At 39.8% G+C, this 23,612-nt stretch overlaps 1 protein-coding gene across 3 annotated transcripts in view; it reads right to left on the bottom strand.

Moving 5' to 3' along the window:
• Nucleotides 1-23,612, bottom strand: part of FSHR (follicle stimulating hormone receptor) — a 178,790-nt gene that overhangs the window by 94,688 nt on the left and 60,490 nt on the right. For all 3 annotated transcript variants that reach the window (XM_007450286.1, XM_007450285.1, XM_007450287.1), the window contains exon 2: nt 7,723-7,794. In XM_007450286.1, the coding sequence (XP_007450348.1) occupies nt 7,723-7,794 (72 nt within the window). The remainder of the gene's footprint in view (nt 1-7,722; nt 7,795-23,612) is intronic.

Below are 23,612 nucleotides of genomic sequence, written 5' to 3'. Positions count from 1 at the left end.
CTCTTTCCCAAAGGGGTTGTACTATTTTGCAGTCTCACCAGATACATGTGAGAGTTCCAGTCACTCCGCAGTTTCACCAATGCCTATATTGTGAGTCTTTAATTCTAGCTATTCTAGTGGGTATGGGTATGTAATGGTATTCCTTTAAGGTTTTAAAATTCATTTCTGTAATGGCCACTAATGTTGGATATCTTTTCATGTGCTTATTGTCCATTTGTGTATCTTTGGGAAGTATCCATTCAGATCTTTTGCCTATTTTCAATTGGATTGTTTATCTACTTACTTTTCACTTTTAAGAGTTCTTTATATATTCTTAATACAAGTCCTTTTTCAGAAGCATGTTTTGGAAATATTTTTCTCCCCGCCTGTGGCTTGGTTTTTCATTTTCCTGATAGCTGTTCTTTTGAAGAGCAGAGATTTTATTTTCACTTCATCAAAATAAAATCTGATCTTATGCTTTTTGTGTCCTATTTAAGAAATCTTTGCCTGTCCCAAGATTGTGAAGATTTTCTCCTACATTTTCTTCTAGATGTTTTAAAGTTTTAGCTTTTACATTTAAGACTATGATCTGTTTAGAGGTAGATTTTGTATATGACACGAGGTAAGGGTTGAGGTTTATTATTTTTTCCCACGTGAATACCGAGTTGATTCAGCACTGTTTGTGGAAAAAAAGTATTCTTTCCTTATTGTAACCAACTCTTTCAAGATACAGAGGATGAGGGGACATTTCCCAACTCATTTTATAGCACCAGTATAACAAAACAAAACAGCAATTATAAGAAAAGAAATATACAGGCTGACATCTCTACAAATATAGACACAAAAATTCTTAACAAAATATTAGTAAATCAAAATCTGTGTGTGCAAGTGAACTGTAACAAATCCAAGTCAGATAGTTAGTTGCTCAAAATAACCCATGTAATTTCCATCACACTCACTATGACACTCAAACTTTTCCCCATGGCCTGTAAGGTTCTCCACGACCTTACCCCAGCTTCTCCTATGACCTATCTCCTACCACCTCCCCTCTGTTTATTCTCCTTCAACCACACCATGTAGATACACTATACATGTTGTGGTGAATACTCTTTCTACAAATTGGATTCAGACGTAAATATCATCCACTCAGTAGCTTTCACCTGTGAACGTATATTAGCATCATCAAGGGAGTTTTAAAAAATGATCAATCCTTGGCCCTACCCTAGACAGATAGAATGAAAAAATCCCCGGAAATGACAGTCAAGCTTGTGCATTATTTTTTAAAATAAGTTTTTAGAAGTTCCCCAGAGGATTCTAAATTACAACCTGAACCTCATTATCACTTTTTTTTTTTTTTTTGCCCTGGGATTCAGATCCCCTCTTCCCATTCAGAGGTCCAGCCACTCCAACACTGGCCTTCAGTTTTTTATTAGGAGCCTATAGAATCATCAGCCTTTCCTTCTTGCTTTATTTCAGTAAGTGGGACTCAAGGCTTCTTTGCCCATTAACTCTCAGAATCACAGACGGTCAGAGTAGGAACAGACCTAAGGAAATGTTAGGGAGGCAAAGCCGATTGGAACCCAAATTTTCTAGCACCGGTGCCATTAGTATTTTAGTTACCTGACCTATTTCCGTTCCCTTTATCTGTGCTGAGTGAGCCCGAAGAACTGAAAATTGGAGGATATTCAGCTTTTTTAGTGTGCTTGCAACCGTTTTCATTCAATAAATCTCTTCCTCCACAAGTCCCTCTATTAACTTTTCTTCCCCCAGTAATCTGGGGGTGGAGGCTGGAGTGTCAGATGAGTATTCTCATTTTCATATGCGAATAAATCACTTGATTATACTTTTTGTCCTTATGTTATCATGAATATTTCAGATGAATTTTATATGGTTCATATTTATGGTTTGGGAGCTGCTTCACATTTTGGCTCATTGCCGTCTCATCTGCATATACCACATCTCAGCTGATGTTGATTGGTCTCATTTACATATTCATCATGCTCCTATTTTCAAAGATACTTTATTATACGCTGGCTTTTCTTCCCCCTCCAGTGTTACAATAGCACATAGATGTGTTTTTAAATTGCACTCATTTCCATACATAATTTTTCTGGTTACCATAAATCACCACATTGTCACCTCCTCCCCCCCACCCTATTTAGTGTAGTCTTCACACTTTATACCGAGCTGATATATGACTCCAAGATAATTAAAGATAAGATAAACAGTTTACAGTGCACTTTGAAAAGCCACTTCACACTGCAGAGAGTTTAATGATTTCCTTTTCCCCTACTCAGTCCCAAAGCAGTGAAGAGTCAGGAGGTTTGAGAGAGTGATGCTGAGGAAAGCTAAGGTGTGACAGTGATCATTTCATTTCTACTGGAGAATCTCCTGCTCCACTTCTACCAAAAGACTCCTTTCCCTCTTGACTTCTTATAGAAGCAGAGGCGGGTGGGTTAAGCTGGATTAATGAAAGGTGGATTAGCAGGGATTGGGGCAGAGTTACTGGATTCTTCCAATTATTCTAACAGGAGGAAGGGGGAAGAATCAAACGTAGCAAATCCCCAACTACCCAGGTCACAAAGCCCTCTCTCTTCTGGATGAGAAGAGGACTAATTTTCTTTTTAGACATTCATTGTTTGCTCCCAACTACCAGCATCTAGTCTCCACTTTTTTTTTTTTCAGCAGTGGCCTCAGTCTTTGTTTGTGGATCTCCCTCCCCCATTCCAAATCCATGTGGTTGGGGTAGGTGTTCTCACCTCTAGCTGTGGAGCCCATTACCCAGGCCACAGCCAATTTGAACATTACATTCTCTTAGCTGCAGTGGTTGGTCCAGGGATGGTTGTGTGATCTAAGCAAGTCAGACTTAAATCTTAAGACTTTTATGGGATTGAGCAAGAAAAAGGGCAGCACATTCCGCCTGAGAATAGAGAATAGAACCTGAGATGATGTTTGAGGGCAGGACTGCTACTGCTTTCTTGCCACCAAGGGTGGGGCTCAGGGCTGGAATGAACATAGTGAAGGGAGACCAGAGAGAAGGGGAGAGGCCGAGTCCTAAGGACCTTGAAACTGAATAGAGCTGTTTCTAAAGCCATTCCTTCTTGCTGACCATCAAGTTAAATGAGCCATTAAACTCCCTTCTTTTCTTCAGCCTGTTTGAGGTTTAATTTCTTTTGCCCTCACACAACAGAAAGCATCCGAACAAATACAATGTTTGTATCACTTATTTTGCACATATGGTCCTGTACATTTTTGTCCTGGGTTTGATTTTAAACTATAGCCATGTAAGTGCCTAGATCAGAGCAGAGTCTCAGCCAGTGTTTGTATGTCTGTTAACTCCTCCATCAGTTATCATTATCATTCCTAAGACTTAGTATTTTCTTGTTATATCTGGGTATCTTCTCTTTCCAACTACTTATATTTGTTCATTTTTATTTGTGCATTTATCAGATATTTATTGTGGGTACCTGACTCTGTGTGAGACACCGTGGATCCAATAATGAGTAAAAGCAATCATGTCCTTGTGCTCATGGAACTTACAGTCCAATAGGGGAGTTAGAGGTTAATTCAAGTAATACATAAGTAAGCGTAAGAGTGTTAAAATGATAGTCACCACCTAGAGTCTAGTGGTGATATGAGAGTGTATTATATTAGCAGGAGGTTTTGTCCTAGTTGGGGAGGTCAGGGGGAGCGTTCCTGGGCAAGTGATACTGGTGTCAGGGTCTGAAGAATGAGGAGGAACTTAGTAAATTAAGAGGGCAGAGTGGAAAGGAAGTTCTAGTCAGAAGGGGCAAGCAAGGCCCATGGTGGGCTGCATAACATGGTACCTTTTATGAACTGAAGAAGAGCCAGTAGAGCAAAGGACAACATGTGAGCAGGTCTAGTTTCTTTTTTGTGTTAAGAGCAGCAGTAAGGTATGGAGAGAGAGCAAGAGCGAGAGAGAGCGTGCGTGTGTACCGGGTGTTGAAGGTGACATGGTTAGGTATGAATTTAGAAAATGTCACTCTGGTTGCTGGGTAGAGAATGGATGGGGGTGAGGGGAGAGCATGCTGGTGGATGGGGAGGCACAGGTAAAAGACTGGTGCAGTTTTCCAGGACAAGATAATGGTAACTGGAGAAGGAGACGAGCGGATAGATTAGAGGTGAAGCCAGGAGATAAAACGACAGGACTTGGTGTTGTACTTAATACAAAGTTAAGTTACACTCTGACCTTGCTCTGAAAGAACAATCTTAAGGATCTGGAAAAACGTGTAAACTCCAAATGCAATCTGATAAATATGCTATTGCTACTACAAGCACGAGATTATGGTTTGGAAGCACTGGGAGGGTTCTGGAAAGGCTGTACGGGGGTTGGGGGGTAAACATTTGCTCTGCCTCTTGGGGGAAAAGCAGGCTTCTACCAAGTGGAATTTTAGGCAGAAGGACCAGTGTGAAAGTATATTTGTTCACTTGTTCATTTATACCTTCACCTGCACCTATTTTTTGGTCTACGTGCCAGGCATCGTCCAAAGAACCAGCCATCACATTCTGAATAAGCAATACGATGTCTGGTAATGGTAGTGCTGGGGAAATGGCAAATCTTCCTACCTGGCAAAAGTGTGGGGTATACTGTGTATGACTGTGTATGGTGGGAGATAATGAGCTTTGATTTCTGTGTCAGAGACTTAAGCCTGAAACCCATAGCAGTGATGGTCCCTAGAGGGACCCAAAGTCCCTGCAAGGGACTTTGAGCAGAGCAGGTCTGGAAACAGAGTGGTGGGAGATTGGAGCTGGGGCAGGCAGAGCAGCCTCATGCAGTAGGCTATGCAAGTGACTTTAAACCTCATAGCTGCAGGAGTAAGATGAGGACAGGGTTCCAGAGATAGTTTTGAGAGGGAGTCAGTAGAACTGGAAGAGCACCTGCACAGAAGAAAGAGAGAAGGCACATGAGTCAAGGGAGACTGAATTTTCTTGCTTGGGAATCTGGGCAGATGGTGATGTTATTCACTGGGCAATATGGGGAGATGAGAAATTTAAGGGTACAGATAATGAGTTTGTCTGGATATGATGAATTTGAGGCACTTCTGGTTCACTTAAGGGTAGATATTGAGGAATCCCTCCATTTCAAAACAAGAATTATGGCCTCAGAAGAGAGGTGGGGTTTGCAGATAAAGGGTTAGGAGCCCTGGTAGTAAGATATAATTGATAAATAATAATGAGGATGTGACTATAAAAAAAGAAAAGGGCCAAAACTGGTACCCTGGAATATCTGAACTTTTGAGGGGGCAAACTGAGGAAAAAGAAAAGGGACAGAACTGGTTATGGAGTAGTCTGGAAGGTTCAGAGGACAGGCAGGAGGATGTGGTGTCACCGACGTTAAAAGCGGAAAGAGAATTGAGAAGGATGGCATGAACGGTCAGTGTGATCAAAAGCTACCTATCGGTTAAATACTAAAAGGACGAAGTAGAAGTCATTAGTTGTGACAGTTTTGGTATTGTTGGGACCTTTGATAGAGTAATTTAAGAGTGTTAGAGAACTTGTGGTTGGATAGCAAGAGGACACGCCTGAGGAGTGATTGAAAGGAAAGGATAGAGAGGCAGTGAATACGGGCTGCTTTTTCAAAAGAGTGGCAGTGATGGGGAAGAGAGAGGATGGTAGCAGGGAAGGAAAGCAGGATTTATCCAGAAAGCTTTCTCCCCTTCCTTTTAATAAGGATATGTGAAACTGGGCCACATGTGCAGAGTGAGTGAAAGGGATTTTGTGATTTGTGAAGAGGGAGATATTGAAGAGGAAGCCAATATTTATTAAGTTCAGAAAACTGGTTAAAAACTGGAGGAAGAACATAAATGAAGAACGTAAATGGGGAAAGGAGATGAGAACTTATCAGTGACCAAGAATAGGAGGTGAGACAATGGATGAAGGTGAGCATAGGGACTGAAGGGTACAAATAGTCTGTTCAGAGTTCAGTTCGGTACTGGGTTCTCTGCTCCAGAATGTTTTGGAAATCTTAGGACATAAAAAGTATTGAAAACATAAGATTAATTTTTCTGGCATCTGTGGCAGTGCAGGCTGACTAATAAAGGCATGAGGTAGAAATGGACAACCTGTGTCTGAGGAAGTTGAGTTTCTCAAGCAGCTGTTCTGTCTCTGGGATTATTGCTATATCAGCTCAGATCAACTATCTATCGCCAAAGGAAGGTCTCATGGTAGCCTGAGTACCCAATGAGAGGTCAGTCACATTTGCTGGATTGAATTTATTAAGGTGAATTATTTGTGGTACCTGGGATTCCTGTCTCTAGAATTATTTCTGTGTAATTACAGAGCTTTTTTGGGGGGTGGGGGGAGACCTATCCAATAGTCACCTAGTCTCTGTTAATTCCAGGCAGGGCAATGGCTGATCCATCCAGGAATACACCTTGAGTCAAAAGCTCTCCAACTCTGTTCCTTCCCTGTTTTCCTTGGTGAGCTCTGCTCAGATGAGTGCCCCGTCTCCCCGTTCCTATGCATGTTGAATGTCTTCAAGAATTGTAAACATTGAAGACTCAGGTCTTAAACTGGGCTCTCATCCAACTGGGAGATGCTTGCGCATGGAAATTAGAGATCACATAAGCTCCCTCCCCCTTTAAAATCTCCTTCCTTAATACACAGATGAGGAAGCCAAGGTTCGGAGAGAGAAGGTGATTTAATCAAGGTTACACAGTAAGTTTATATTAAAATTAGCACTCAGACCCAGGATTCTGACCAACCTCCTCTAAGCAGTTGGCATAACTGCTCAAACACATTGCCACTCTCTCTGCTTTGTGTTTCTTTCATTAATGGTTTTCTTTCTCGCTTCCTCAGACCTGGGCAAGTGTTCTTTTTAAAAGTGTGGTGAAAGAACCAAGACAAAAATTGAATGACTTAAAGAAAGAGAACTTATATAACTGGGGGGGGTGGGGGTGGGCGTTGCTTTATTCTTATAATGAAAAAAACCATTCTCTTCTGTGTAATCCATCTATCTGTTGGTGTACTTACTGTCATTAAGTTCTAGATTCTGGCTGTGGTGCAAAACACTTTTCCCATCCCTGAAAGCCTAGGGGATGGAATCAAGGACCTTCAAAGGCAGGGTGGGTTACCTTAAGCATGAAAGAATTTGCTGTTTTTTCTTACTCTACCCTACTTTGAGAAAAGCCTATTTGGGGAAACCCCTACATCACACTAGCCCAGTAGAAAGCGAGTGTTCACATTAACAAAGTCTTCTCTTTTCAAAGGAAATCACCCTCAGTGCTCTAAACTTTCCCAATACTTTTGAATGTTTATATATCACTTACCACTTGTCAGCATGGCTTAGGACAAGAAGTCCAGAAAATCTCTAAAGCACAAATGTTAGGCCTTGCTGTCAATTAAAGATTAATCAGAGTTAATAATAATTAACTCTATTAATAGTTAATTAATTGAGAGTATCTCTTAAAAAGAATGGATGTCAGCAGAGAAAATAGGCTTTGATTTATAAAACTTTCACTCACAGGTACTTTGGGAGCAACACCTTATACCAAAAAAGTGAGAATTGCTTGGATTCACCTTATGCTTATTTCAGTGACCACATGCTGAAAGATTTCACACTACTGTTTAGGAACTGTGGTAAGGAAATACAATGGGACAAGGTGCAAAACCTTCGCTTAGTGTGTTATTCTGGTTCCTAAGCACAGAGAATCATGCTAGATGTGGTCTGAGGTTGCTGCCCATAGCCCATGTGAAGCATTCACCCACTGCTCAGGTACATACATTTTCTCCAGGTCCCCAAATCCCGAAAATGCTCCTTTTGGGATGACTTGAAGCTTGGTGAGAACAAACCTCCTGAAAAGAGAGTGGACATAAAATATCACAACCTATCCATTCATTGATAAGGCATTGAGTGCCTAATGTATAATAGCAGATAACAGCCAAAATATACCGAGTGCTTGCCATTTAGTAGTGCTTATGATTGCTTCTCCATGATCTCTTTTCACCCACACCACAAAGCAGTGATGTTGGCAGTATTGTTATCCCCATTTTGTATAAGAGGAAACTGAGGTTTAAGGAGGTTAGAAAACTTACCCAGGGTCACATGGCTAATATGTGGCAGAGCTAGGATATGAACCTTCTTGTTACCACTACTCCATTTGACTCCTACAGCCCTGTGAGGCCCCTTCTCTTTCTCCATTCCAACTCCCAGTACCTCCTCCCTATTATCCTTCTTAGCTGACCTTGCTTCTTACTTCAGAGAAAATGAAACCAGTAGAAGAGAACTTCCTCATGCTCTCACATGGCTCCCAGCCATCCTCCCACCTGTACCTGGGCTTTATATACCTTGCCTTGCCTCCTGTTACCATGGGTGAGCTGTCCAGGGTCCTGACTAAAAACAGTCCCTCCAACCCCTGCCATATCTCTTTCCTTGTCTTGTAGTGAAGGTAGCCACTACAGCAATTCCCTCCTTTCTTTCATACATCTCCTTCCCATCAGTATACAAACATGCCTTAATTTCTCCCATGAAAAGTCTTAAGTCTTAACCTCAGCCACCTTCATCTTTTGCCGTTTTCTTCTGCTTGAAATATTTGCCTCACACCTGCCTCAAAATTCCTTCCAATGGCTCCTCATCTCAGTCAGGAAAAAAACCCTCTTGTATTGTGTTGACCAAAAGGTTCAGTCGGTTTCTTCTGTATAAGGTGGCTCTAGTAACACTTAGTTGTCTTTAACTTCATTCGAAACAATTTTGTTAGATTGTATGTGACAGCTGTCATATCAGCGTGCAATGAAAAAAAAGACATCAAAATTGGTGAATTTTTGTGTGGCCATTTTGATATTGAAGATGGAAGGAAAAAGCAACATTTTCGGCATATTATGCATTATTATTTCAAGAAAGGTAAAAATGGGATCGAAGTGCAGAAAAAGATTTGTGCAGTGTATGGAGAAGGTGCTGTGACTGATCGAATGTGTCAAAAGTGGTTTGTGAAGTTTTGTGCTGGAGATTTCTCGCTGGATGATGCTCCACGGTCGGGTAGACCAGTTGAAGTCGATAGCGATCAAATTGAGACATTAACTGAGAACAATCAATGTTATACCATGAGGGAGATAGCCGACATACTCAAAATATCCAAATCAAGCCTTGAAAATCATTTGCACCAGCTTGGTTATGTTAATCACTTTGCTGTCTTGGTTCCACATAAGTTAAGCGAAAAAAACCCTTCTTGACCATATTTCTGCATGCAATTCTCTACCTAAACATAACAAAAACATTCCGTTTTTAAAACAAATTGTGACTGGCGATGAAAAGTGGATACTGTACAATAATGTGGAACAGAAGAGATCACGGGGCAAGCGAAATGAACCACCACCAACCGCATCAAGGCCAGTCTTCATTCAAAGAAGATAATGTTGTGTATATGGTGGGATTGGAAGGGAGTCCTCTATTATGAGCTCCTTCCAGAAAACCAAACAATTAATTCCAACAACTACCGCTCCAAGTAGACCAACTGAAAGCAGCACTCAATGAAAAGCATGAGGAATTAGTCAACAGAAAATGCATAATCTTCCATCAGGATAATGCAAGACCGCACATTTATTTGATGACCAGGCAAGAACTGTTACAGCTTGGCTGGGAAGTTGATTCATCTGTTGTATTCACCAGACATTGCACCATGGGATTTCCATTTATTTCAGCCTTTACAAAGTTCTCTTAATGGAAAAATTTCAATTCCCTGGAAAACTGTAAAAGGCACCTGGAACAGTTCTTTGCTCAAAAAGATAAAAAGTTTTGGGAAGATGGAATTATGAAGTTGCCTGAAAAATGGCAGAAGGTAGTGGAACAAAAGGATGAATACATTGTTCAATAAAGTTCTTGGTGAAAATGAAAAGTGTGTCTTTTATTTTTACTTAAAAATCAAAGTCACATTTTGGCCAACCCAATATATCATGGCCTGCAGGACCCTATAGGATCTTCCCACTCTCCCTTCCTATCCTCTAACCTCAATTTTGACAGCTCACACCATTGCTTATCTCATTCTCTTCACAGTAATCTCTTGCTATTCTTTGTACATGCCAGGTTCCTTCTTGCCTAATATTTCTGCATTTGCAATTCTCTCTTCCTGGAGCATTCCTCTCTCAGATATCCTTCTTGCTTGCGCTTTCATCCAGCTGCTTGCTCAAATGTCACTTTCTCAGTGAGGCTTTCCCTAACCACCCTATTTAAAATGACAGTTTTCCCAACTTAGTCCCTTAACCCCTTTCTTCATGGTACTTCTGACATGTTATACTTTATATTATCTATTTATGTATTCATATCTTTATTTATCTTTTACCCATAACTAGAATGCAAGCTCTGTGAAGGGAGGAATTTTTGTCTGATTTGTCTACTGTTGTATACCAAATGCCTAGAACAGTGGCTGGTACATGACACATATTCAGAAAAACATTTCTTGAATGGCTATTGAAGTCTGAGACTTCAGGGCTTGAGGGTAGAATTACAAGTGACTCTTTGGGAATCTCTACAGTGGGAATACTATTTCTTCCTCTGCCTTTCTTCCCTCCCACTTTCTCCTACTTTGCAATTGGTTAATAGGGAGTTGGTTTTCTTTCCACTTTAATCCTTCCTTCTGCAAGGCAGTCTATCAGTAGGAATTCAGTACTGTGGACTTGGATACTTTCACAAACTTTCATTGCTTTAGTCTCCTATTATTTATTGGTATTAGTGAAATTCCCATTTCACATAAAGTTATTGTTCAGGCAAGCAGTTCTTTTCTTCCACTTTGTTTGTTTGCCTTTGGCCACCATGTGCACCAGCTCCATGGTGAGGAATCATGAGAGAATCCTGTGTGCTTTTCTCACTCTGGAGGAGTTTATATACATGGGAAGGCAAAAACAGAAGCATTGGAATCACCAGGAAACAGATGTGGGACATAGTTGATGTAATAACTATAGATGTTATACAGGAATGAAATGTGAAAGATCCCAAAGTACATAAATATATAAGAGGAAGATTGGAAGGAGTCGGTGAATTTGAGCCTGGGTCTCAAAACTATCAGATCATACTAAAAGCATAGTCTCTGTGAAGCTATTGGATCTAATTTAGGATTGAGTGTAATGGTTCTAGAACAGTATCAACTTCTAGAACACTCATCTGAAAAGAATCAAGGTCAGTTCATAGTCTCTTAAGGTACTCAATCTTAGTTGACATAGACAAGTTCCTTTTGTTCCTATTTATCACAAGACAGAAGAATGATGAAAACAAATTGGTAAAAGCAAATAATAAAATTGCTTTAAACTACCCAATCTAAAATTTCAAGGGAGTTGAAATATTAAGGTAAATATTAGTTAATAAGATGTGCAAAGAGTAGAATCTTGGATAATTGACTCTATTTAATAACAAGTCAACTAGTTAGTTCTTTTTGGTTCAACTCTAGTAGCAGGCACATTTTCTAAAAATTTCAACGTCTATGCCTGTATTAAGTGGTTCAAACTAATTAATATAATTAAATGTTTTTGAAGATTGAAAGTCTTGACTTCCATTTCCTGAAATGCTATAAATTAGATAACCTGAAGATATTTCCACTAAAGATCACCCAGACATCATCTATAAAACATAACCACTATTGTTTTAATTGCATAGCTGAGCTTATTAGAAAATATAAGAAATTCCTAGGGTCCTACAGTAGAACAACTGAAAACCAGATGGAACCTTGGGTTGTGAATGTAAACAGAATTCTAAGAGGGTAAATTGAAGTCACTGTATTTTGTGGGGCGGGGGGGGCAGAAGGGAGGAGTGGGGAGAGGGTTGTCTGGACTTGGTAGACAAGGAATTTGTGTTTTGATGCCCAACTGGTACATGAGATGAAACATGGATGATGGAATGCAAAGATCTGTTTCTGTGTGTCATTTGTCTGTCTACCTAGCTACCTGCCTACCTATCTATCACATGTGCATTCTAGAAAGAAAGATACAGAAAATGGAGAACAGGCAACTTTCAATGAAATAACATGTGGATAATTTCCAGAAATTATGAAAGACATAAATCCTCAGATTCAGAAATCTCAACCAGTTCCAGGAGGGATAACAAATCCACTGTTGGATACCTGTGAATTAAAACTGTAGAGCCAAAAAAGAAAATATTTTAAATGCAAACAGAGAAAAAAAGACATATATTATCTTCAAAGAAAAAACAATTAGAAAACTTCGTAAAAATATCTTCAAAATTATTAGAGAAAATAACTGCCAGTTTAGAATCCTATGCCCAGAAATAATCATCCAAATGTGAGGGTAAAATAAAGACACTTTTAGACAAATTTAATTAGCCATTAACAAAGTTTTAGCAAAAGAATTCCCTTAGAAAATAAGATAATTTAATCCAGTAGGAAGTCTCCAAAAATAAGAAGGAATAGTGAACAAAGAAATTAATGCTCCTTATTGAATAGGTTGGTTTTTCATAATGGTTGGAAAATTCACCTGTTAATAAGGAACACTAAAAAAATGTTGACCAAGAAGTGGGTCACAAAGGAAAGCAAATTGTTATCAAACAAATCATTTTCTTTGACAATGATGCATTTGAATCACTTAGAAGTCAGTAATAAGAGATAATTATCCCCACTGCCCCGCCACATGTACACACGCATTTGGAGAGCCAAAACAAAACCAAATCAAACAAACAAAACACTCTTTTAAATCATACATGGGTCAAAGGAGAAATTACATTAATAATTGGAAATTATTTGGAATTGAACCATGATGAAAATGCAACCTATCAAACTTATGAGATGCAGCTGAAATGCTTCTAATAGAGAAATTTGTAGCTTTAAATTATTATACCAGAAAAAGAGACAAAAAAGATGGAAAATTAATGAGCTAACACAGGAAAGTAGTGAAAGAACAGCAGACTTGTGTTAACAGAAAACTATAAAGCCAGTATTTATTCCATTTCTGGCTAGAACTTAAAATGCAAACTCAAAAGCAGTTTAATAAAAAAAAAAAAAGGTAAAATGAGGGGCTGTTGATAGAGATGTTTTGAGAAGATAAACACTCATCTAGACATTACAACTTGATATATAGAGTTTAAGTTTTAATATTTTAGAAATAAAGCAAATGAGAGTCTAACAGATTAACTTTAAACACATTGCAAAATTTGTTTGCCTTGAGAGAAGAAACCTAGAGAGAGTAGAGAGAAAAAAATAATAAAGATAAGAGTAGAAATACATTAGAAAGGATCAACAAAATCAAAAGCTAACTCTTTGGAAAGATTAATAGACTAAAAAGAAATCTGTTCATATCAACCAAGGGGTAAAAAAACCCCAATGAAACAATGAGAGACATGAAAAATGGCACTTAACTACAAATAAAACATGTTTTAAATCAGAGAGCCCTAAGAACAATTTTATAAAATTAGATTTTAAAAATTCAGTATGGATAATTTTCCTAGAAATATATACTTACTAAAACTGACTCATGAAGATGTAGAAAACTGAACAGATCTATAATGATCAACAAATTGGATTGGTAGTTTAAAACCTATTCACCAAAAACAAGGTCAGCATCATATGATTTTAGAAGTAAATTCTACCCCTTTAAAGTGATGGAAAAGCTCAATCTTTTACAAACTATTCCAGAGACTAGCAAAAGATGGAATGTTCTTCAACCCATTTAATGTGGCTGGTGTTAACACCAGTAATAAAATACACAAGGACAAGAAAAGAATGGAAAGATTTAGACCAATCTCACTTATTAATGTAATTGGAAAAAATCTGAAATAGTGTAGTGACAGTGTATATCCAAACGGAGGCTAAATGAATAATATATCATTATCATTTGGGTTTGTCCCAGATTTCAAGGGTTGCTAAATATTAGATAACTCTGTTAAAGGAAATTTCCACATTAAGAAATTAAAAGTGAAAAATCACATGATTTTATTAATAGGCATAGAACATATATTTGATAAAAACCCAAAACATTTTGACAAATGAGAAAAGGGGGAGATATTCTTAATCTGATAAGGGGTAAAATGTATCAACCACTACAATAAATATCATGCTCAGTGGTGAATTAGACACATTCCAGTTAAAGTTAGGAATGAGGCAAGGATGACTACTATTATACCTTCCATTCAGTATTGTGCTAGATGCCCTAGCCTATACACCAAGATAAAAAGAAAGATACAGGGCTTCCCTGGTGGCGCAGTGGTTGAGAGTCACGCCTGCCGATGCAGGGGACACGGGTTCGTGCCCCGGTCCGGGAAGATCCCACATGCCACGGAGCGGCTGGCCCCATGAGCCATGGCCGCTGAGCCTGTGCGTCCGGAGCCTGTGCTCCGCAACGGGAGAGGCCAAAACAGTGAGAGGCCCGCGTATGGCAAAAAAAAAAAAAAAAAATGTATGGAGGAAGATGTGGATTAATCAATAAGGGATGCTGAAACTATTGTTATCCTTGTGGAGAAAAATAACACCTTTGCTTATTACCATATTAAAATCTCAGCTCCAGGTTTATTAAAAATCTAAATGAGGAAAATCAGCACTTTAAAATTTTTAAATAAAATATAACATTCTATTGAGGAGACTTTCTTTAAAAAGGACACAAAAACTGCCCACCAAAATTGAAAAGCTGATAGATTTGACAATAATAAACTTAAAATTTCTCTAAAACAAAGATATATTGTAGGTTGGAGAAAGATATTTGCAACACATACAGCTAACATAGGTTAGCATCCAGAATACGAAGAACTTTACAAAATTATGAGAAAAATACAAACAACCCAGTAGAAAGATAGGCAAAAGATATGAACAGGCAGTTCATATAAGAGAAAATGCAAATGGCCAATAAACATATGCAAAGATGCTCAACTTCACTAGTAATCAAGAAAATGCAAATTTAAGCAATAATTAGGTACCTTTAAACACCATCATATTGGTGAACATTAAAAGGAAAACCTCACAATAACAGTGCTGGTGAGGCAGTGGAATAATAGGACATTTTCTACACTCTTGACGGAAGGGTAATTTTCTACAAGTACTTTCAGTAGCCGTTTGGCAAAATGTATTAAAGTCAAAGAAACAAATGCCTTTGAATCCAGTTATTCTATGTCTCCTGGCCACATGTGCACCTGGAGACGGATAAAAGGTTAACCACTGCAACATCATTTGTAATCGTAGAAAACTGGAGACAAATGCTCATAAACAAGGGGATGAATAAATATTAATAAACTATGATATATTGACACAATGCCAAATTATAAAGCAGTGAAAAGGAACAAGTTGGCTGGAGCTACATACAACAATCTGGATAAATTCCCCAAGCATAATGTTGAGAGAAAAAAAAAAAGTCAATTATATGCACAGTATGTGCAGTATGATATGATTTTCATAGAGGTTAACAACATACAAAATAAAACAGTGTATTGTTTTGTATGAATCATGTTTTTTCATTCCATATTTTTGATGTTTTGACATCTTGGGGTTTGCTGACTCTGGAGGGACTAACTCCTCCTAGGGCTAACTCCTAGAGATAGCAAACAACTGGCCTGAGAGTGTGCCTTTCTTATGCAAACCAACTAATCCATACCCCCAAGCACCTCCTTTAAGGGGCCCTTACACTCTGGGCCACCATTCCTCTGTCCTAATCACCCCAGGGAAGCTCCTACACCACAGAGTCCCCTGAAATTATTTAGACTAGCCAATCCTAAACCTGTTTACCCTGTTTCACCCGTTTTTTTCCCCCTTGGAAGCCACAATAAAATGTTTTCCCCCAGCTCCCTCTGCCTCCTGACCAACCCTGGTGCTTCCCCATGTGCCCCCTTCTCCTGGGAGCTGTGAGAATAACAAACTATCTTTTCAATGGTAGTTTTTTCCTAATCTTTTGGCCTCACCATACTCAAATAGTAATAAGACCCATATTGCAAAACATGTTTAGAGATGCATACATATCTATCAAAAGGAAAATTCTGAGAATCACAACACCAAAATCAGCATAGTGTTTACCTCTGTGACAAGAAGAAAAGGAATGAAACACAACTATATCTAAAATGTTTTGTATTTTTTAAAAAGATCTAAACCATTTTGACCAAACGTTAAGAGTTGGCAAAGCTGAGCGGTGCTTTATGAGTGTTTATGATACCATTCTCTACGCTTCATACTTGAAATATTTCATAATGAGTTTTTCAAGATTGAAATTCTCACCAGGCCATATCCCAAAAGCATCATTTATTTATGTGTTTGTTTTTAAGCAGGCAGAGCTATTTAAAAGTATCATCATACCCTTCATGTCAGATGGCAACTTGCCTTCACTCTGTTAAGGGGGCATGAAGTGCCTGAACGATTTCTGTGAAGATGCACAATTCATCAAGATGGCTCTGAAAAGAAAATTTTCTTCACTATATTGCAAGTTACTTAATGTCTCTTCCATGATAAATGGGGTGGGTGGGATTTATTTTTTTCTTTCCTGAAATGCAGAAGCTTTAGGATTCCCTTGAACTCTGTCTCCGTTAGAAGCAATCCATATCTTGGGCAGTCCATTCACCCTTGGCCAAACTTAATTCCTCTTTGTGGATTAAAGGAGAATAGTTTAAAAGATCCCATAAAAAGCTTTCTGGCAGCCTGGAAAACAGCCAATATTCTTTTTGAGGAAGCTGCCTTTTTATGATGGCCCAAGCTTAAATGACACTGGGCTCTGTGTTCTTTGAATTTCGCACAAGTTTAAAAAAGTGAGAACAGCTTGGCCCAGGATATACAAAAAGAAATTGATCATCATCCTGACCTCAAAATGCCAAATGTTTTTGTGCTTCACACTCTTTAGGTCAAACTGCTACCCTAATTAACTTTCTGGGAATGTGTCCAGGAAAACTATCTAAGGGGGTGGATTGAACTGAATGAGGAAATCATCCAGAAAAAAAGAGAGTTTAAGTAACTTGCTTTGGGCTCTTTACCATGACCCAGGAGATAACTACCCCACTGTCAGAATCATTTAGGCACCTAATTGGTTGTATTTCTCATGTTGTTACACATGAATCTTGAAGCCAGTGGGGCAGCCAATAGTAGGAAGGAAGAGGTGGGAGCGTAGGAAGAGGTGGCTTCCTTATATAACTGGACTTTAAGGTTTTTTTAAAGAAAAAAATACTTCACATTTTGGCGTAAGTCTTAGCTGCCTAGATGTGGGGTGCTTTGTAATGTGTAACGTGACGTGCTCTGTAAAACACAGAGAAATTGGTTCAACTAGCATTAGCCCTTCATCCACCCTCCGGCTGTGTATGAAAATGCCAAGGATTCACTGGGGGTTGCAAAGCCTCCCATGGAGTTCCTTGGGATAGAGGTGTCAGCGTTCTTTGTATGCCTCTTCCATGGTGTGGGGGAGACTCTTGTCCTTAACCTTAAACGAAATGTATTAAACCAGAGGTATGAGGAGAGCTAATTAAAGGGGTTGTCACTCATTTCCTGCAAATCTGGAAGACATAGAGCCTGGCTTATGACTAAAGTCTGACCTCTAAAGGTGAGAAGTGGCCAGCTGCTTTGGGAGAGGGCTGCAGTTCCACAGACAAAGATGTGGGTTTCCCAGAAGCCGGACCTATACCCAGCTGACGGGAGCTGGGTTCTCATCCTCAAAAAAATGGACTTGCCTGCATAGTGACCAGACCCCAAAAGAAAACCTGTCTGGAGCTTCTACTCCTGGAAGCCAGTGAGAGGAAGGAACTGCTCTCCCAGAACCCCAGATGGAGGTCATAAGAATTAGCCTTTGAACATCTGCCACACCCAGAGGGGTCCAAAGCCAGGTGGCCACTGTGCCATCAGTGCTGGATCCAGTTCCTTTCCCTCCAGTCTCTCTACCTCCTAGGCCCAAGCCAGGCAAGGCCAGAAACAACAGCAAGCTGGGGAGGAATTAATAAGGAAGAGAGAAGAAACCCCCCCTTCCTCACCAGTTACAGGTTTCTGAGTCTGAAGTGGGCCCAAACAGTGGAATAGGGAGGTTTTAAATAGGATGAAAAAATGGACCTTGAATAATAGTCAACACTAGACTTTCATGACATTTATGAGACTGGAACAGCTATGGCACCTGCCCCGAATTTCATCTGGGATGGGGGAAGATGAGTCGACAGAGTAGGGTTTGCCTGGCAGTGGTAGTAAAGAAGAGAGTTACTTCTGGTTGTACCCTGTTGAATCCATCGCGATCAGTATGTTATGGTTTCTGAGTTGGGGAAAACCTTCCCCACATCCTCCTCTGTAGAACTTTATCTGTGAGAGACAAAGTATTATGAACTTAAATGGGAGAAGGAATGGAAAGCATTCTTATTCTTATTTCCTCCCCTGTTATTTAGCTCTTATTCCCTGGGCTGTCAATGAGCAGTTTAGGACAGAGTGGGTAATTTGGCTTCTCCTTTTGGTGCAGTTTGACGTAGAAGAAACATTTGCAAGTCAGAGCCCCAGCCACGGGGATTATCTACATAATAGCAGAATGGCTGGCTAAAGGAAGGGAAATGATTGCCCAGATGTTCAGTTTCCATTGACCTTCTATTCAGTTAAAGCTCCAGATAATCTGTCTCATGTAGACACTGCCACATGCCATTGTGTCAACTCGCGATACCATGATGTTTTCTTTAGGAGAGAAAATTTATGGTTGTAGGATAGAAACTCATGAGGTGGGCGCCACTCCAAACCCAGCTCCCAGGACACCTCGCTGTCCCCTGAGTCTCCAGGATTTCCCCTCACCAACCTTCCTGGAGTGGTGATTCTTCAATTTTATCATCTTCCAGTGAACAGGGATTTCTAATAGCTCTTTTGAATCTGCCTTCCTTTTTATTCCACTTATGTCCCCTTATCTCAGCATCTGTGCTGGGCTGATAAAGGGGACGTTGGCTCTCCTGCTAACTGTATATCACGGCTGACTTTATCTCCTCCTTTGTATAACCTGTACATCAAGGTGGTGGAGACTTTTTTGTTTGTCTCCCTCCTCCCTTGTTTGCACTGAGTGGCCCTGGAATTATTCTCTACACCATGTTTTATCACCTGTTCGCTTTCGTTTTATCAGCTGTGCACTTTCGTCGTCTTACCTGAATCTGATGCCTGATTTGTAACTCATTTATATGAAAGCTCGGGATGAAGAAGCAACATGGTGAAGAGAAAAGACCACGAGGGTAAAAAATTAGAAATCTGGGTTCCATTCTGGCTCTGCTACAAAGTATGCAAATAACTGAGAAAAGTCAGGTCCAATCTGTAAAGTGAGGGGGATGGGCCGGATGATCTCTAAAGCCCTAGAAGATAGATTTTACTCTGTGGTTATGTAGTGGAATCATACTCAAATGCTCTGCCATTTCAGTCACATTCTGTTTAAAGCAAAAGAAATAATTTTACATTAAGTGCTCAGCACAGAATGAAGCCCATCATAGGGGATTACTGAATGATAGCTAGCCCTCCTTTTTCTCTAGTCAAGGTTAAAATCACTTGAGCCTGCCCTTTCCTTCCCATCCCTCTGCCACCACTCAGGCAAGACCCTCATCCCCTCATGTCTGCAGCCTTGGCTGTGACCTACTAACAGGATTTCCTCCTCTGGTGTCTCCTGTCCAGTCTGTCTCATCTAAGACCAGAGTGTTCCTTCTAACACTGCTTGCCTCAACACTCTCCTACTCAAAAGCAAGACAAAAGAAAAGAAAAAAAGCCAATAAGGATTAAAGACACATAAAGCCCGTTCAATTGCTTGCCGGTACCTCTAGGAATCTTAAGTCATTTGTCGTCCATTTGAGGCACTCCACAGTCTGCCTCCACTACTTTTCAGGGAAATGTTCTACTATTTCCTACATAGAAACTCTAGCCTAGGGCCTCACCATTAATACATGGCTTGTGTTGTATATGTACTGAAATTCCATGGGTGTATGTCCAGTCTCCCTAAGTATATGGAATGGTCTCATAGAGCAGGAACCATGCCACTTGTCTGTATTCCAAAGGGCCTCATCTCATCAGTGCTTTGTGTATTTCAAATATTAATGCATATTAGTAGATGGGGGATAATGTATATAATGGCAATAGCTCTTAAGTTTTAGGCATATGAGCATCTCATACTCTAAGTCACAGAATTTTTGGCCCTTTAAAGTTGTTCCAACCGTACCAGTCAGTTTTGTTCGAAACAATACCTAGAACATACATGAATGATGAAAAAGGAATCTAGCTTTCTAGGAATTTAATACAGACTTGGTGAAGAATATAGAAAGGGTTTCTTAGGATACAGGAGAGCAGTTGGTAGAAAGTAAAAACTGCAAACTCTTGGCCCATGAATTGAATCCAGCTCCAGACATGTTTTGTTCAGCCCACACAGTATCTTAAAGAAATTTGAATTGGTTGCCAGCACTTCAAATTGTGAAAGTTCATCTAAAATTGCAGATTTGTGGCCTCTCTTGAAGACTTAGAATATCTAGCAACACTGGGCTACATTCCCACATAACTGCAATTGGCTACAGTTGAGTGATGGCTGACACAGCATAAGCTACCGGTTGGTCAGATTCCTTGCTGGCTTGTTTTTCTGTCTTGTGCCCTACAACTTTGTGTTTGGGATTTCTGGTACTTGAAAAGCTAGTCTGAATGGGTTTGAACCTTTTAGAACCCAGTGGTTCTCAACCTTGGGTGCATATGAGAATCACTTGGGGCTGTTTTTGTTGCTGTTGTTTTCTACATACTTATAAATGCCTGAGCCCCACCTGTGGGTGGGTGGTGCAGTCAGGAATCCTTATTTTAAAAGCTCCCTAGGTGATTCTCATGCACTGTGAACATTAGGAACACCTGCTTTGGAGGGACCTCACAAAGAGCCAGCAGCAAGCTGCCTTGATCAGTAGTTAGGGAGTTGGCATGACGGGGAAGGTGATTACAAAGCTGCTCCTATCCCAAATCTAATTCCCCTCAGTACATGGTTGAGGGGTAATCTAAGCAGTTCCTTATAGTCTAGGAGCAGTAGGAAACCCTAAATTAGACATCACCATGATTCGCTGGAATAACAGCACATACGTAGGACATGTGCATGTTCCCTTGGACACCTCCTCCTTCAGTCAGTGGAGCTTAAGTTTTTGGCTGGGGCTGGATCAGGTGGAGAGGACTTGAGCTCAGAGGATGTATAGTGCTATGAATAAGAGTCATGTATTTCACAGTAAAGGAGGAGGGCATTGAATGGAAGTGAGACAGCAAGCCAGAGAGGGGAGTCCAAGGGACAGGACCGGAGGCAGATTTTGAAAGTCAGAGTCAGAGAAAGTCCATTTGTTCCTTTGACAAATATTTATCGCGTTCCTACTTATATGTCTGACACTGTTCTAGGCCCTGGTGACATAGTGGTAACAAAGACAAAGTGTCTTCTCTAATGAGTTTATATTCTAGCCAGAGAAGTGAGGAAAGAGAAATAATTTGAGAAAAAAAGCAGGTACGGTCATGGAGCAATTACTTGGAATGAAAGGAAGGTCAGTGATGTATAAATTAACAGCTATAAAGAAGAAACAGTTCTTTAAAAATTATATCCTATGGATGAATGGAGAGAGAGAGAGAGAGAGGAGGGAGGCAGGGAAGGAGGGGGTGGGAGAGAGAGCAAATGAGCTACCATATACAGTTATTCATTTACAGATTATTTATTGATCAACTACTAATGACACACATTATCTAAAGTTCTGGGAAAAGCAATGGTGAGCAAGATACATTTCTTGCCCTACCAATTTTAATTCTATTGTGATATACATATACATATATATATAAAATCTAATAATTATAGTACAGAGTATATGGTGATGATGACAATGGGCATTTTTAGTGCTTGCTGTGTCAGGCACTATGCTAAATATTTCATTTGCATGACTTCCCTTGTGGTGCAGTGGTTAAGAATCCACCTGCCAATGCAGGGAACACGGGTTCAAACCCTGGTCTGGGAAGATCCCACGTGCCGTGGAGCAACTAAGCCCGTGTGCCACAACTACTGAGCCTGAGCTCTAGGGTCTGTGAACCACAACTGCTGAGCCCATGTGACACAACTACTGAAGCCCGTGTGCCTAGAGCCTGTGCTCTGCAACAGCAGAAGCCACTGCAATGAGAAGCCCGCGCACCGCAATGAAGAGTAGCCCCTGCTCGCCACAACTAGAGAAAGCCTGCGCGCAGCAAGGAAGACCCAACACAGCCGAAAATGATAAATAAATAAATAAATAAATAAAAAGTGGATTAGTCCACAGCATGGAATATTTCATTTGCATTATCTAATATAATCCTCAAAACCACCTTATGAAGTAAGTAACTATACTTGTATCTATTTATAGATGAGAGCATTGAGTTAAGAGTGGTGTAGTAAGTTGATCAAGGACACAGTGGCAGATCTGATTTTCAAAGTCAAGTCTGGCCCCCAAAGCCCATGCTCACATATGTATATGTGAATTCATATATACATGAGAGGGGTAAGAGATTGGGGCCGGGGCTGGTAAGATTTTAATGGGGGCAAGTGGGATGAATGAGATCAAAGCAGATCTGGAGCTTAGATGTTTTTTTAAAAAGCAGTACCAGGTAAGTTAATTCAAAGGGGGGACCGCAGTCATTTCTGGTTGTGCTGGGAATTTGGGAAAACAAAGATGGCTCAAGAAGGTGAAAGGAGAAATCTTATTAGAAATTCCTCTGAAGGCCAGTCTTACTACATTAATTCAGAACTGGGTTTTTGTTACTCTAGATTCTGGGTCTTGGTCTGGATAGAATTCAGGGCTGCCCTTACTCTGTTGGCGTGAATAAACAGAATTCCACTTTAATGACTCGCCAGAGTCTCAGACAGCATCTGATAAAATGGCAAATTATTATGCCTCTAAAGCAGTTCTTTCGGTCCCCTTGGTTAATGTCAACCTGGTTTAACTGTGATTTTTATTGACAACATTTAGCTCAAGGGGGAATAATGAAAGGCGACTGGCACATAAAGGTCAGTTTGGGGCAACCTCTGCTCAGATATAGGAGGATTAACTAGGGATAAACTTCCTTCTGGAATCTATGGGCTCTGCCTGACTGTGACAATCACTGAGAATGAAACCACAAGAACAGCACCAAAAAAAGTCATCACTGCTCCATGAACCAAAGATAAATTTAAGTCTTTCATAATGCACTTAAAACTAATTTCCGTTTTCTATTTGGGAGTTTCACACATTTAATCAGAAAGCATATGCGTTGAATAATTATCTTTTACTGACTCTGTAAAATGCAAATGTCGAATGTTCAAATGAACTCTGTTAGAGACAAGAACAAATGAATGAAACTATTTAAAATAGATTCAGAGAAAAGCGAACAAGACATTGCTCAGAATGCAACCCTGGATCCAAAATCACTCCTCAGATAATAAAAATGTTATTTATTACAGGATTTTGAAGAATGCTTTATTTAATCTTTAAGGTAATAATCTGATGATATCTATACCTAATCCTTAAGACCAACATGTATTTTGACAGAAAAAGATTCCCTGAAAAATTTAATTTCCTCTGTGAGGATAAGAAGAAAGCATTATTTAACATTGTTTATTTTGAATATGGACCAGAGATTTTACTGGAAATCAAGATAAATACCTGTGCTTTGCATCAGAAGAACATTAACTGTTAAGCACACATGCTGCTTCTCTAGATACTAACTGCTAGCACAGAGCAGATCCTGAATAAATAGTTCCTGCATTGTAATAGAGGCAAAGCATTA

Source organism: Lipotes vexillifer, unplaced genomic scaffold, assembly GCF_000442215.2.
Source record: "Lipotes vexillifer unplaced genomic scaffold, Lipotes_vexillifer_v1.1 scaffold392, whole genome shotgun sequence".
NCBI lineage: Eukaryota > Metazoa > Chordata > Mammalia > Artiodactyla > Lipotidae > Lipotes > Lipotes vexillifer.
This window is presented reverse-complemented; position numbering and strand designations above follow the sequence as displayed.